At 43.5% G+C, this 16,744-nt stretch overlaps 1 protein-coding gene across 1 annotated transcript in view; it reads right to left on the reverse strand.

The window, feature by feature from the left end:
- Window positions 1–3,580: 3,580 nt before the first annotated feature.
- Window positions 3,581–16,744, reverse strand: part of PIG-C (phosphatidylinositol glycan anchor biosynthesis class C) — a 57,995-nt gene continuing 44,831 nt past the window's right edge. The window contains exons 7-9 of the mRNA XM_037427778.2: window positions 11,868–12,018; window positions 4,535–4,701; window positions 3,581–4,099 (exon numbers count right to left, since the gene is read on the reverse strand). Coding sequence (XP_037283675.1) covers window positions 4,048–4,099; window positions 4,535–4,701; window positions 11,868–12,018 — 370 coding nt within the window. The 3' untranslated portion in view covers window positions 3,581–4,047. The remainder of the gene's footprint in view (window positions 4,100–4,534; window positions 4,702–11,867; window positions 12,019–16,744) is intronic.

Here is a 16,744-nt window from a genome sequence, read left to right on the forward strand (position 1 = left end):
GATCGAAGCTGTTCCACTGTTTGCTACTCTGTAACTTGCACTGATTTTATTACCGTGACAAACTGGTGGACGTGCTGGGTACAATCCCAATTCGCTCGTTTTAACTCCAGCCGCTTCAAGCTTCTGCCACCATTTTAACAATTCCGGAGGAAAACCTGGCACTTCACCTCAGCCGCCGCTTGCTAGGACTTCCGGAGGTTTTCCGACGGACACAATTTTGTCCGGTCTCAAGTGGCAATCGTGTCTTGTCTATTTAGATGACATCGTCGTTTTTTCATCGAATTTCGAGCAGCACCTTCAGCGCCTTCGTGCAGTACTTGTCGCGCTACGGAAAGCTGGCCTGTCGCTAAAGCCCGAAAAATGCCACTTCACCTACGAGAAGCTCAAGTTTCTCGGCCATGTCGTCAACAGTGACGGAATTTGCCCAGATCCCGTGAAAACACTGGCTGTCGCTGCCTTCCCAACTCCGAAAAATAAACACGACGTACGCCGTTTTCTGGGCCTTTGTGCGTACTATCATCGCTTTGTTCCGAACTTTTCCAAAATAGAAGAACCCTTAAACCAACTCACGAAAAACAACGTTGCTTTTGTGTGAGCCCCAGAACAACACGAAGTTTTTTGCGAGATACGATGACGCTTCGAGACTCCTCCAATCTTGGGTCATTACGACGAAAATGCCGACACTGAAGTGCATACAGATGCAAGTAATGTCAGCCTCAGAGCTGTCCTTGTGCAATGGCAGGAAGGTATCAAGCAAGTGATCGCCTACGCTAGTCGTACGTTATCATCGGCTGAAATGGACTATTCCACCACAGAAAAGGAATGCCTAGCTGTCGTGTGGGCCATAGCCAAGTTCCGGCCGTATTTGTACGGGCGACCATTCAAAGTAGTCACCGACGACCATTTCTTGTGCTGGCTTGCAGGCCTCAAAGACCCCTCAGGCCGCTTAGCTAGATGGAGTCTCCACTTTCCGAAATTTGACGTTACTGTGGTTTACAAGTCAGGACGCAAGCAAACCGATGCTGACTGCCTATCACATGCCCCAGTCAAGTCGATTCCTCCTGACCAAACTGACGACGAAAGTTTCCTCATGGCCGTCATAGCCTCCGACTTGGCTCAAAAACAAAGTGATGACACAGAACTTCGCCCGATCATCAACTACCTCGAGGACAAGCTTGAACAGCCACCACGAACATTCAGGCGCACAATTTCATCATTTTTCCTTCGTGACAACGTCTTGTACAAGCGGATCTTTGATCCCAACCTGTGATGCGAGACGACATCCTTAAGGCGTGCCATGACGAACCATCTTCCGGACATTTAGGGTTCACGCGTACTCTGGCACGTATCCGCCACACGTACTACTGGCCCAAACTGTCCCGTACGGTCAAGCCCTACGTGAAAATCTGCCGAGACTGCCAGCGTTGCAAAACTCCGCCCATGAAACTTGCTGGTCTTTTACACCCTGTGGAGCCACCCTGAGAACCATTTCAACAAGTTGGCATGGACTTGCTAGGTCCATTTCCGAAATCTTCAGCGGGGAATCGCTGGATAGTAGTTGCGACTGACTATTTAACCCGTTATTGTGAAACACAAGCACTCCAGCACGGTACGGCAAGCGATGTCGCGGATTTCTTCATTCAAGCTGTCGTCCTCTGCCATGGTGCACCGGCCGTGGCTCTAACAGACAGAGGCACGGCCTTCATTGCCCAACTACTGGAAGAAGTGATGACACTCAGCGGCACCGTACATCGCCGAACGACAGCTTACGATCCACAAGCTAACGGATTAACAGAACGGCTCAATAAGACCATCACAGATATGATTTCCACGTATGTCGACGTAGACCATAGGAACTGGGACAGTGTCCTCCCTTTCGTAACTTTCGCATATATAACACCGCCGTGCAAGAAACTACAGGATTGACACCTTTCCGCCTGCTTAATGGCCGCGAAGTTACTACGATCTTAGACGCCATGCTATTACCTGACGCATTCACGATCACCACCGAAAATGCTGACCAGTATGCGCAGCGCGCCAAAGAAGCTCGACAACTAGCTCGCTTGCGCATTCGTTCTCAGCAACAACACAATTCTCATAGGTACAACCTTTGGCACAGAGAAGTCACCTACCACCCCAGAGAAAAAGTATGGCTCTGGAGTCCCGTACGCCAACGCAGCCACTCTGAGAAGCTCTTGCGTCGTTATTTCGGCCCTTACCGGGTTTTTCAGCGCGTCAGCGATGTAAACTACAAAGTTATCGCAGAGCCCAGCGCGCAGCCCTCCCGTCGTGGTGCCCAGCGGGACATCGTCCACGTGGCTAGGATGAAGCTGTATTACTCACGCTGAAGACTTGCTCTTGCCTTCATACACTTGAAAGCATCGGGTCGATGCTTTTCGAGAGGGGGAGTAATGACACGAGCATGTAGTGGGTTTCTGGCTGTTGCGTGGCTAGTGTCATCATTACTTGTGCGTGTCGAAGGATTTGGTTGGCAGAAAAAATGACGGCGAACTCGCGCTGCTCGATCGAAGCTGTTCTGCTGTTTGCTACACTGTTACTTGCACTGATTTTATTACCGTGACAATATCATCTTGTTACCAAATGTACAGCTACCAACTTAAAGCTGTTTCATCTTTTTGCTGCTTGCCAATTGTTATGCAATTATAGTTACACAATTAGAGGGAGGAGCAGGAAGAATAAACTTTATTATAAAAAACCAGGAGGTTTAGCTGGCCGGGCCTAGGCCTCCCATGAGGGGACATCAAGTGCTTGCTTCGACGCCACTTCACGGGCCTGTCGGTCGCCCAGGTTTGGTCGTCAAAAGTGGGGCTCCGCAGAAGCCTTATGGAGCACAATTATAACATCTGTTTTTTTTTTTCTGTAAATATTATGACGGAACATATCTTACAACACATATATTCTGAATTGTTCTATGAATACAACATATTTATCTAAATTTTGTTTTTTGACATATCAGCCACCATGTTGATCATGAACACATGATCCACATTTCATTGTGTAGCACACTCTTAAGATGCTGCCGTTCAAAAAGCACTGATGACACACAAGACGATTATGCGTTCATAGACATTGATGAAGAGTTGAGTAGTGAGAATGAAATAATATAAGTATGTGAATTTTTACTGGATTTTTGCTTGCCATCTCCTTTTTTGCACCCTTGGTTATGATTGTTTTAGAGCTTGCTTTTTGAGCTCTCATATCAAGTTTTGAATTCACATTATAGTCATAATACTATTTTTTTTTTCTTTTTAGAGATGCAAACTCCCCCTTTGTATTATATTCTGTGTAGGTACGGTAACTTGGGCAACCTATTCTTAAGAGAAGTTCACTGTGTTTGTACTGCAGGTGGTGTTTCTTTTTTTTTCTTATGAAAAATCAAGTGTTATATTCAATTTAAATAAAATGTTGATGTAATACACACATTCAATTGAAAAAATTACACTATTCAAACACACCCACAATTCAGGCATAGAAACTGCAACTTAAGCTTTTGGTGACATGCGTTGAACTGTACATGCATTTGAATGACATTTCAGGCTCCATCTTCACACACATCTACTAAGAATGGATGTTTTGTATTTATTACTCACAGCAAACAGCACAGGGCACAAAGTGCAAGGATAAGAGAGTGAGACACTATGCATGCACTAACAATAAGTGTATCTGGATAGCTAACAGAAATCAGAAATGTACATATTCACAAAGAAGTTCTATAATTTTTTTCAGCCATGCTGTAGCACCCTGACAGCACTGAGCACTGCCCTGCATGTCCTATAGCACAGATTCGCTCTAACCTCAGTGGTGTTGCTGAAACTGGCATGAGTGCTGAAAGGGGCAGTAATGGATTGTTTCTGAGCACTCGTTTGCCCATTGGAAAGCACATTTACTTTCACAGCAGCATCACAAGGCATGTGATTTAAAACACAGCAATGAAATCTGCTGGTATGTACATGCAATATTATATTGCTGCACTTGAGCTTCTTGCCTTGGAAACTGGTGCACACATTAGGCAACTTCCAAGTGCACTTAGTGTGGCTGGCCATCAATTACTGCCTCGTCCCATGGGCCATGGATACTCCTGCATAGAAAACAGCACCAGCTATGTCCATGCCCAAAGGCAACAAGGTCTACTGCATACAATCCCAGGTGTGCCACTAAAGAAATTATTACTGATTCCAAAACTATAGTGCCTTCTCTCTAAACTTTATTTGATAAGCTGCATGTTTCCCAAAACTACTTTTCTTTTTCTTTAACATTCTGCACAGCAATAAGCAGTTCCTAAATAATATTTTGCTCAACTTGCAACTTTATTTAAAGGTCAGTGCACTGTGCCCTCCTCTATGAAACATAACACTGCATAACTTTTCCTCCATGCTCCTATGACAAGTGTGTTATCAACAGTTTTTTGTAGGCTGAATTAAGCTACGCAATTATTTTAGGTTCACTTAAATTCAGCAGGCAAATGTGGCAAAAATGTGACCAAACAAGGTTTACAAAAGAAGGAAAGTCTTACTGTCTGTACTGGTGGCAGTAAACAAAGTGCCCTGGTAAAACCAGGCCTACAGCCAGTAAAGCTAACGCCAGTGCTGCAGCCAAGGGAGGACTCAGCTGCCAGCAGCTCGACAACGCCAGTATTCCATGAATTAGTGTCAATGCCACCTGCAGCTTAGGCGAGCGGTCCTGCAGTTAGAAAGTACAAGGGCAACCCAACAAAATCAAATGTCAATCACTTTTCTTTTTTCATGCTTTTTTGCAGTCATGAATATGACACGAGAGAATTCTTTTATCTCTGCTACACAGTCTAGAGTGCAAAAATGAGCACACTGTTTATCAGTTGTTTTATACAGCTGTAATTATTGTCTTGCAGTCTAAGTTTACTGCAAAAAAAAAAAAGTAGTTACCTGTTATCCTTTTACAATAATGTCATAAACTGCTGTGCTTTGAGCACAAGCTGTCCACAAATGTTTCTTAGTAAGCCAACTGAGTTTTCTCAGCAAATTCACCATGCCGATAGAGCTAAATGATTCCCTCTCAAACCATGCAGGCAATTAACTTTTAGAAACAGGATAGTATTTATAACTGAGAATGAATAGAACGTGACTTTATTTTTCACATTTAAGCTTGTCCATTAGCACAAATCATCCTGGATATTCTAAAATAAAAAAATGTACCAACCACTGCTGAAGAAAGAGCAGCGGCCAAAACAATCTACGTGAAATCCAGATGAGTAACAGTAACATGTACAAAGATTATCAAAGGGGCGCTATGACATGGTAACCCAACAATTTGTGGTTTTCAGCAAAAAATAAAAGTAGAGGGTTTATCATGATTATACAGATATGAAAAGCAGTCCGTAAGAAAACATTTCAGAGAAAACATGCCCTAGAAGTCCCCACTCTAAACCCTGCCCACCACCAGCGACTATCATTTTGCCATGGCGTGTGAGATGAATGTGCAGCAAGGAGTGACGCCGTAGTTTCCTACCAAAGTTTAAGCAGCTGAAAATCACTCTATCAGTGATGGAAGTAACTTTTTACTTTTTGGAGCAGACTTTAGACCAAGAAAAGTGCTGCTTTAGAGCAGCCATAAGTGTTTTCGGAGCAAAAAAAAAAAAATGCTTGTTTAGAGCAGCTATTGGTGTTTTAGGAGTAAATATTAAATTTGCCATACATTAATTGGAGTTTAGAGCATTGTCGAAGCATCTCTTAAATATGAGTAATTCCTATGAAAAACATTTAATACACAACAATCAATGTAAATTTCATGTAGCAAACAATGGCAGTTTGTCAATAATGTGCTGCAAAATAAGCTACAAATTAAAGTACACATATTTGCGGCAGAAATCAATTGAGACTGAAAAAGCTGAGCACCACATTTTTAGAAGTCACCACAGTCCTATATAACTATTGCCAAACAAGCAGTAACTGTAATCAGTGTGAGATAAAAGCAATCCTGCTCATTTCCACATTTCACCACACTAGCCTGCATGTCTAGTTGAGAAAAGAAAATGGCCAAATGAGCTATATGCTTAAAGAGACACTAAAGGCAATTACTGCAATCAGTGTGAGATAAAAGCAATCCTGCTCATTTCCACATTTCACCACACTAGCCTGCATGTCTAGTTGAGAAAAGAAAATGGCCAAATGAGCTATATGCTTAAAGAGACACTAAAGGCAAATACCACTTTATGTCAGAGTTTCTGAAAGCTCAATGTATGACAATGTCTAAAACAGCAATAATATCAACAGCAGTGCCTTAATTATCAAGAAACTAGGTAAGCTAAATATATGATACGACGTACACCATGAGTGGGACATTCGCAAAATGATGCCAATGACTTGAGTGACTGCCTACAATTAATCGCTAGTACTCAAACTAGCTGCAATAAAAAAATAACCTTCCCTGCATCAAGAGATGTAATAAAATGGTACTTGTCTGTTTGTTTGATTTATAGAAAAAAGAACTCCCTGATGTTACGATGGGAAATGGCGCAAGTAATTCAAAACATTGTGAAACCCTTAAACTTCGCCTTTGAGAGCTGAATGCGATAGCGATATTTTGTTCCTAGTGCGTATTTTAAAACCTTAGTGTATGAAATCTTTTTGAACTTCCTTTGAACCCACTATGTCGCCTAAGGGTGCAGTAATGTGTATGCCTTTTGTAGTGGGTGACTGGCTTTAAACTATGAAGTCATTATGATAATCCCATGTTCTGACGCCCAATGACAATGTAAGCTTGTATTACGCATTATTACAGCAATATTTCATGTTGCATTGTGAAGCATGTATACAGCACGCGTGTGTTTGTAAAGCATAAAAGTTACTTTCACTGCATTTTCAAGCAGTTCAGTTTTTGGCTGGTTAGGCTGGATGGATGGTGCCATCTTGCGGGCCCAGTTGAATCAAGCAAACAGAATCATGACCTCCAAGAATGCAGAAGATTGTTCAATGAATGCTGTTGTTACTATGCCTCCTACTACTTTTGCTCTGCTGCTACTGGTGTCGGCGGTCGTATAGTAAAGGCAACGTTTGGCACGGTAACAGTGACATCTAAAAGACTACTTTCAAGTGCAAGTGATTTTACATGCCCTAACGCGATGCGGACCATTAAAATGCGATTTCATCTCAAAATAACCATTTCTTTGGCACAAAACTAGCACTACGAGGTTTCTGAACTGCTAGTTCGTCAATCAACACGACTTAGTATTTACCTTTAAAGTCCCTTTAATATGCCAGTTCTTTTCGCACAAATGCGATCAAAGCCGATAATTCTGCACATTGGGATGATAGTACAGAAATAATTATAGTTTTTTTAATACTTATACGAGCCGGTCAAACAGTAAAAGTTTGTCCTCCTCCTTCTCTAGGTGCCATTTCGGAGCAGGTTTAGAGCGATTACTGACAAAAATTACTGTTTGGAGCAGCATGGAGCAGCACTTCCATCAGTGCTCTACTTCAGTGCCAAACTGAAAAAGCCTAAAATATCTCTATTTTGCGTGCAGCTGACCACGGAACAATATTGCTCGGTGAAATGCAGGCGCTCGCACAGCTAGCTGCTTGTTATGTTGCAGCTTGTGTGCATGCCAGGTCTGCTTGACTCTCATGCTGCTCACATGTTTATCAAAATATTTCATTATACTTTAAGTTTTGACCAAATGCGCAAAAATTTTGTCAGCTTGTTAAGCATGCACAAGGATAACTATACCCACATGTAATATTGCGTGTAATGGCTTCTTTAAACAGGCACTTTTAGCACCTATGTTTTCTGGTGAGCTATGTAAATCAGATAAAGAAGCACACCAAAAATACTAAACTAGGTAACTTAAAAGTAATTGAACAGAAATTTTTTACTGGGGAATTGTCATATAACGTGCAGCATTCATATCCCACGTTTTGCACCATTATTATTATGTGCCCATCAGGAAAGATGGCTAGATGTGCATTATCGTTTCAAAGATCACAGCACTTGGATACCACACTGTCTGCGGCATGGGCATGAAGTCCCTAGATTTTTCCGTTTTCCTCAAGTAATAACAGCCGCCTTCTCTCTTGGCCCTAACTCACGCGCACCAAGCGTCTACCGCCATTTCCTTCTCAACTTGGAAGATTTACAAAGCCATGATATGCGAGTACATCTGTCCATATGCCAATGCGACGGGCTTTTCTCCTCCCGTCAGCCCCCCGTCGTTAGTAAGCGGGAGAGACATTTCGCCAGGTACTCAAAAAATGTCAGGAAGAACATGGCTACTAAAAATTACTGTTAGCCAATAAGATTCGTTGATGGTGCTTCAATGCTTATCAGTACTTAACAAAGAAGAGCGAAAAATCTAGGGACTCTGCATGGGCACACTGACATAGTTGGCTGACTATGAAGATGGTGCAATATTGAACAAACAGCACTTCACCAATGAAAGACAGACCGAACAGGCTCACAAAAGCACTAACTTCGGAATGAAGAAAAGTGTAAATTTAAGGGCTCATTTTCTTTATTAGACACAATATTAATGAGAACTAACAGACAATAATGCCAGGGAAAGTATAGGCGATGCTATTACAAGTACATAATTGTAATGCAAATTTGAAGAAAGAAAAGTGGACGAAAAGCTGACGCTCCCATGTTTAAACAAACATATATGCCCTATAATGTGGATGGAGGGATGACTGCCACCATAGCTCAGTGGTAGAGCATCGGACACGTTAATCGCACGTCGCAGGTTCCAATCTTGTTGGTGGCAAGTTATCTTATCGTCCACTTCTTTCTTTCTTCACATTTACATTATAATTACTTCTGATAACATAGCCTGTACTTTTTCTGGTATTATTGTCTGTTAGTTCTAATTAACTTGGGAATGGGAACATTTCACGCTTTGTGCTCTTTATCACTCAGCAGAGATCAGAGTCCTCAAATGGCACACCTGTTGAGGTAGTCAATAACACAAAGGGTCTGTCCCAAGGTTCCTCGAATTTATTTTATAAACAATTTATTCACTATCAGTTTACAATAATTTCAGACCTCTTCAAAGTATTCTAGCCCTGGTTCAATGCACCATTACAATTACTTCTATATTAACATGTCGCCAACACTTCACTCAATCATAAAGGCGCCCTGGGAAGTTGTCAATAGGAACCTCTTTCAGCGAGGTAGCTGCAAATGCTGCTACAGTCGTCAGCATCCTGTGCCCTGTTCCTTTCAGCATACTTTTGATCCTTGGGAACAAAAAGAAGGCCAATCATGCCAGATCGAGGCTGTGTGTTGCTACACCGGCATGTTACACTGCAAATGCCGTCGAAAGATGAGGGTCTTGCGTCTGGAGAGAGTGAACAAAAAGTTTACTTGATGTTTTGCGCAAGAAAATCGGTGAATAGTGTTCTGGAGAAGCTGCGTGGCTAGCAACTCAGAAATAATGAGAGCAGTGTGGCTCCTCTTTCATGTCTCTCATCAGAACCTCTGGCACCATTTTCACGCAGACTTTCTGCATTTGAAGATCTGTCGTCAAAACACGATGAAAAATTGTTATGAGTGCTTGACACTCTTCTGTGATCGTACAAACACTTAATCGTTGGTCCTTGTGCAAAACTTGACGCACTTTTTGCACTAGTTGGCTGTTAGTGATTTCGATGGGCATCTCAAGCAGTCATCGTCATTGATAGACGTTGACCTTTCCGAAACCTCTTGTGTTACATGAAAGTTTGGCTTTGTCTCATAGCATCGTTGCAGTAGGCTTTCTGAAGCATTTCGTGTCTTCCCGCCCCATTTTTACCCCAGTTACACACAAAACTGGATTTTGTAATGCTGCTCCAAAAACTGGTTCAATCGTTGTCTTCACGAAGGTGCAGTAGGTACCTCTGTGCAAACCGTAACCAACAACCGCCCCCAAGCAAATGAAACCGGACTTGTTTTGAAGCTTATATGCCCCACTAACTTCTCTACTCGAAGAGCCACCCTGCCAGACGGCACTGCCAACTAGACAAAAACTTCCAGAAACTTTGGGACAGACCCTTCATAATCCTCAAGTAAATGGCACTACAGGTTTTCACTGATGTAAAAGAAAGCATTACATGAAAGATGACAAAAATCTCGGTTAAACCAACCTCACCAATCCCCACTTTGCATTAAAATAGGTTGCACGTAAGGGTGTCCAAAGAGTGAATTTCAGAATAGAATCAAATATGAATCGAATAGTGATGACCCGAAATCGGATACAAATATGAAACTTCTCAAATAGTTCTCGAATAGTAAAGCACAAATTTCCAAAACAGATCAACACACTTTGAAGAAGAAACATTACGAATACTTTCAACCAACGAAAATTACCAAACTGCGGTGAGCTCATATTCAGTAGTGCCTAAAGCCTTCGATGTATTTTGCAACTTTGGGCTCAACTAACGCAGGGACTACAACATCCAAGGACAACATTCAAGGTAGTCATTTGTCACCAGTTTTTAAATAAAATTGACACAGAAGAATTAAACAATCTTCAACTGAACATTACACAGACAACTAAATACATAATGATATACACAAACCATAAATCGACAATGTGCCTCAGTACCAAAGGTAGGTAAACACTAGTGTTGGTTACTGTATCGGCAAGAATATTTTGATATAACTAAAATGCTTGTATATGTCATTATTCATGTAAACATGTACAAAAATTGAATTTATGAAGATGAATGCAGGAACTGACTGGTGCACGCACATGCAGCAAAGCAAGAACTTATGAGAAAAAATAATATGAGAAAATGATACACAAGCACTTATTTTGAATGAAAATGGGAAAACAAAATTAATTTAAGTATGCAACCTACATAGTGCTCCAATCTATCATCAACAAGTTCACTTCGGTGACACTGGAGTTATAAGATTGCACCATAAACCCATAAAAGTTTGGGCTGTAGGAGTCATTCAATGACTAAAATAAAAAAAAATTACCCTTCGCTGTTCCAGCATTTCATTCCTTTGGTGTAACCCCGTCAATGCTGGTCACTCGTAAAATGTAGGAAAAGTATTTGGCATTTTAAAAATATTGTATCCAATTCAAGTACTACATTGAATTGAATGTAACTCATTCACTATTCGAAATTTTCAAATATTTGTACACCCTTAGTTTAAAAAAATGAATAGAAAGACTAAGGAAAAAAAAAAACGTGATACTTGGCAAGGCCCGTGGAACCTTAGGGTACAGATGCCCATAGAATTCAGTAATAAGGTTACTAGTTGGGCCTGTTGGTGTGCCACTGGTATGTGTAACAATGTGCATGATGAAAGACATTGACAAGTGTAACGCATATGGAAACACACAAACAGCAAAACTGAGCCATGTGTTTCTGCTACTCCTATTTGCACCTTTTATGTGCAGTGTTACATGTCCTCTAGAGTACTTCGCATTAAAGCAATAAGCCCAGGATTTCATCACCTGAAGACGAGCCAAAGATCTGCCACTGCAGTATTGCTTCAACTAATAAAGGAGCCGCTACATTATAAAAATTCTGTTCCTTCAGACAAAAGCAAGTAGAAGAGGCTTTTTAAGTTCATTTCAATTCGCTGTGGTCACGAAGTGTTGTTCTCGTTTTTTATATATTTATTTTTATTCTTTTTTGTGATTACCACAGTTGTGCCATTTAGGAAAATGAACAATGGCCTCATTAAGGCTCGCCATGCACAGCAATGCTGACATTTAGAGCTGTTACGACACAAGAAATTCGAACTTTTTTTAATAAAACCTCCCCAAACTAATAAACCTTCAAAGACTATGGTTGTTCCATCTAGACACTTGCAAGATATTACCTTTGCGCAAGCAATCAGATGTATCTAAAGACCTTTGAGAGCATCTTTACAGGGCTTACCTGCACCCAGGAGGCCAACAAAGGAGCCAGCAGAAAAAGGGCAACTGCCAGGGACGAGAGGGCAAGCACAGGGCCACTACCAGTGAGCCGTGAGGCAAGGCACACCGCACCAAAGAGGGCACCATTTAGCGATATAGCAGCCCATGGTCCACTGTACCAAGAAAACAACAGTTTTAATAAAGTGTGCAACTAAGTGAAAAAGCACAATTTCAATATAATTCATCACAAACATCAACATTTCAAGCAGTATCAGTATCTGCACCAGAGCATTTAGTTTTGCACCACTTCACTAGCACTAGCTCCTGCCATGTAGAGGCATTTCATGGCAGTTATGAATGGTGTGGTCAATGATTTAGATGCTTACAGCCAAATGACTTGCAAAAGAGAGCTTGTTGTTTGCATTATACAAGCATCATTACAACAGCCTCTTATCCTTTTCTGTTCTTCCTATGAAATAAAGTCACTCCACGTTCCTCAGCTGCCCCAATTCAAATGCTTCTTCCTGTTCCTGTCAATAAAAAGGCATTACCATGCCTGGCAGAATCCTATCTACGAACTCACCATGCCGCTTCCATCGTGCTTGCTTGGGTGCTTCAGTTGTAAGTGTTGATGAATCAAGAGACAAGAGCAGAGCATCAACACTTACAACCTTCAGTTGTAAGTGTTGATGCTCTGTTCTTGTCTCTCAATTCCTCGCTCAGGCATAACAAACTAAACATAGGATCTGATAAGCAGGCATTGTTTTTTTGTTTCTTTTATTAGGGCAGCCAAAGTGATTTAGGCACACTTTTCTGTTTGCCCCTTCATCTACCAACTTGCTCATATTTAAATTTGATGCCTTGATGCTAGTCAGTTTCTACGAATTTGAACATGTCCCATGCTACATCACTCTCAGTTAGACAATGTTTTTTAAAGTACATACTATGATCTTGCCATACTGCCACAGAAGTCTTTTTTAAAATTTTTAAACAATTCTTAGCTCTACCAAAAAGTATTAGTGGCTTGTATGGTAAAAGTTGAGTTCTCGATAGAACTTTTTTGCCCAACGTTGGAAGGATATTATAAATATGGTGAAGATGTGAGATGGAACTTAAGCTTGTAATATGTTACACTGACAAGAGCACGCTGTGTACTGCGAAACTTTCAATGCCGTGTGAGCATGTTACAGGCAGTGGTGTAACAACTCTTTGACGAGTGGGGGGACAAGCTCACCTAATTCAGTCCCGGAATATATATATATATATATATATATATATATTGTGAGCATTATTTATGCGTCCCATCTTTTCATCTGTACATACTCATCATCACCAGTCAAGTTTAGGTTGTGGGGCACATACTCGAGTCAATAAAGGAGAGTCTTGAGTGTACTCGACGCCATCTTACAAGTGGTGGAGAGTACTGCCCGGTTCCTGCGTCCTCGGACACTCCAGCGTCTTCTAGAACACATCCTTGGAGCTCCATTCAGGCCGCCGCTTAAACGACCTGGGTCCGGTAGTGTCGCAAGCTGCCCAGCCTAGCGTGCCAGCTTCACACCGCTCCCACCGCCAAGAAACCCTTCTCACCTGGTCACCAGCCCTCAAAAGGATCCTCCACTGTTCGCAGGGCTTCCGGGTGAAGACGTTGAAGACTGGCTCGAGGAGTATGACCGCGTGAGTGTTATCAACAACTGGGATGAGCCTGCAAAACTCACCCACGTTGCATTCTACTTGAGCGGCGTCGCAAAAACGTGGTTTTTCAACCACGCCACAGATTTTCCGACATGGCCCGCCTTTACACGTCTGCTCCGACAGATTTTTGTCAACCCGTCAGAGCGCTCGGATATCGCCAAAAAGAGGCTTGGTGCACGTGTTCGACGCCCTGGCGAGCCTTAGACTTCTTACATCGAAGATGTTCTCGCGCTTTGCCGCCGCATCGACAACTATATGGCGGAAAACGACCATGTGCGCCACCTGCTAAAAGGAATTGCGACTGTCGCTTTTAATGCGCTTGTGGTGCGAAATCCCCAAACTGTAGCCGATGTTGTCGCTACCTGTCAGCGCCTTGAGGAGCTTCAGACCACTCGGGTACAACCTGATATGTCTGATCTGAGCTCAAGTCATGATACAACAGAGCTGCGTGCATTGATTCGCTCTATCATCCGTGAGGAACTGCATGCACAGGCTTCACCTCGATATCCAAACGACGCCACCCGCTACTAGTTTACGCGACGTCGTGAGAGAGAAACTGGCCTTGTTGACTGGTACACCAGTTCCGAATTCACATCCCATGCCCACTCCAAGTTATGCTCACGTTGCTACAACGACACCTACGCCCCACCAAAGCCTGGCCTCGATGACTGTCACACCTGTCCCTAGCTTATATCCTGTGGCCATGCCAACGTATGCTCAGGTTGCTGCTAGGACACCTGCACCCCAGCAAAGTCCAATGCAGCTACTAGCGCCCGAAGAGCATGGTTCGCTCAACTCACTCGCACCACGACCATCTTCCCAGCCTTACAATGCCTGGCACAGTCCGCGGCCGACTTGCTTATATTGCGGCATTCGTGGTCATATTTCAAGGTTTTGCCGACGCCGTCAGCAAGACGAATGACGAAGCTACGATAACCTTGAGTGGGACGACTTTTACGCCACTGAACCACCCTATCGCCGGCTGCATCCGAACAGCACACGTCGGTCGCTGTCTCCGCAGAACTTTGTCCCAGTTGGCAGTTCCCGGTTCTCACGTCGTCGCTCACCTTCACCGATGCGGCGTTCCTCTTCTCCTCTTCGACCTTCTAATTCAATTCTCGACCGCCAAGTGGAAAACTGAACAGTGCAGCTTCGGGAGGGAAAGCTGCATCTTTCGAACTGCGTCAAACTCCTCCGGACCGCCCATCGAATGTTTTATTGGTATATGTTGAAGGTATACAGACAGAGGCACTGGTGGACACAGGCGCATCACTTTCCCTAATTCGTGCAGACTTTTGTGCCTGCTTGAAAAAAGTTAGGACGCCCTACGATGGTCCTCCCCTTCGTTGCGCAGATGGAGTCCCTATTCAGCCTTCAAGTGTTTGCACAGTCCGCGTTTTCATAGATGGCATTCTTCACCACATTCAGTTTCTTGTACTTCCTTTGTGCACTCACTCAGTAATTTTAGGATGGGACTTCCTTTCTTCGGCATCAGCTTTCATATTGTGTCATCAGCGAGTCGTTCAAATGTCAGCTACTGAGAGTTCATCCGATGTCGATCCATACAGCTTTCGTTTCGTTGCTGCCAATGATTGTTTCATTTTGCCAGGAGATGAACAACTTCTAACGATCGCTTCGCATACTATAGTTAACGGTGACGTGCTCATAGCTCCATCAGTTCGCTCCAAACCTGCGGGGCTTACCATAGCACCCGGCCTTGTGCGGTTCAACGACGGTAAAGCATTGGTCACCGCCTTGAACCCAACTTCTTCGCCAGTGATGCTGCCCGAGGGCACTGCTGTGAGCTGCTTCGCTGACAGTGAGCCCTTTTCGCTGGTTCCCCTTCACGCAGAATCACCGCCGTTGTCTGCTACAACTGATATCAAGGCTACCACTGTTACCTTAAATGACACCATAAGTCCTCACCTCACTGCCGAGCAAAAGAGAGACCTCTTAGACCTTCTCCAAAAGTACAGCCTTTCGTTTGATGTATATTGCAAAGTTCTGGGCCGCACCTCCGTTGCAGAGCACAGCATCGAAACCGAAGGCAGCACCACTGTACGCCACCACCCATACCGTCTGTCTTCGGCGGAACGGCAAATCATTGAGGAAAACGTCGCCGACATGCTCAAACGGGATATTATTCGATCTTCATCCAGCTCCTGGTCGTCTCCTGAGGTGTTGGTTCGGAAAAAGAACGGCTCTGTCCGCTTTTGTGTTGATTACAGAGCGCTCAACAAGATCACAAAAAAAGACGTATAGCCGTTGCCACGTATAGATGATGCCCTGGACTCCCTACAAGGCGCAGAATAATTCTCCAGCCTCGACCTCCGATCCGGGTATTGGCAAATACCTATGCGCGAAGCAGACAAAGAGAAAACAGCGTTTGCGACGCCTGACGGGCTTTACGAATTTAACGTCATGCCTTTTGGCTTATGCAACGCTCCAGCAACATTCGAGCGCATGATAGATACTGTCTTACGTGGTCTCAAATCGAAAACCCGTTTATGTTATTTAGACGACATCGTCATTTATTCTTCTACTTTTCCTCAGCACCTTAAGCGTTTGGACGAAGTTCTAACGTGCATTTCGAACGCTGGCCTACAACTCAATACAAAAAAGTGCCACTTCGCCAGCAGAAGCATCAAAGTATTGGGTCACCTTGTCAGCAAAGACGGCGTTCGACCCGACCCCGACAAGGTTACTTCCGTAATTAGTTTTCCACGTCCTCGCAATCAAAAACCATTGCGAAGTTTCGTGGGCCTGGCGTATTACTTCCGCCGCTTCATCCGTCACTTTGCTGCCATTGTGAGGCCGTTACACAAGCTTCTGACGTCAGGAACGGATTTCACGTGAACTGACGAGTGCGAGTGTGCTTTCCAAGCCCTTAAGCGTGCTTTGAAATTAGACCCCGTCCTCCGTCACTTCGATGAGAGTGCACCCACTTTCTTGCACACAGATGCCAGCGGCCACGGAATCGGTGCTGTCCTCCTCCAGCGCGACACTTCATGTGAGAGAGTAGTTGCGTATGCCAGCCGTGCACTAACACCTGCGGAGCAGAACTACTCGATAACAGAGCAGGAATGTCTCGCTGTCGTTTGGGCCATTCAGAAATTTCGACCTTATCTGCATCCAGAAATTTCGACCTTATCTGTATGGGCGCCACTTCACTGTGGTTACCGACCACCAAGGCCCAATGCTGGTTGT

Source organism: Rhipicephalus microplus, chromosome X (genome assembly GCF_043290135.1).
Source record: "Rhipicephalus microplus isolate Deutch F79 chromosome X, USDA_Rmic, whole genome shotgun sequence".
Classification (NCBI taxonomy): domain Eukaryota; kingdom Metazoa; phylum Arthropoda; class Arachnida; order Ixodida; family Ixodidae; genus Rhipicephalus; species Rhipicephalus microplus.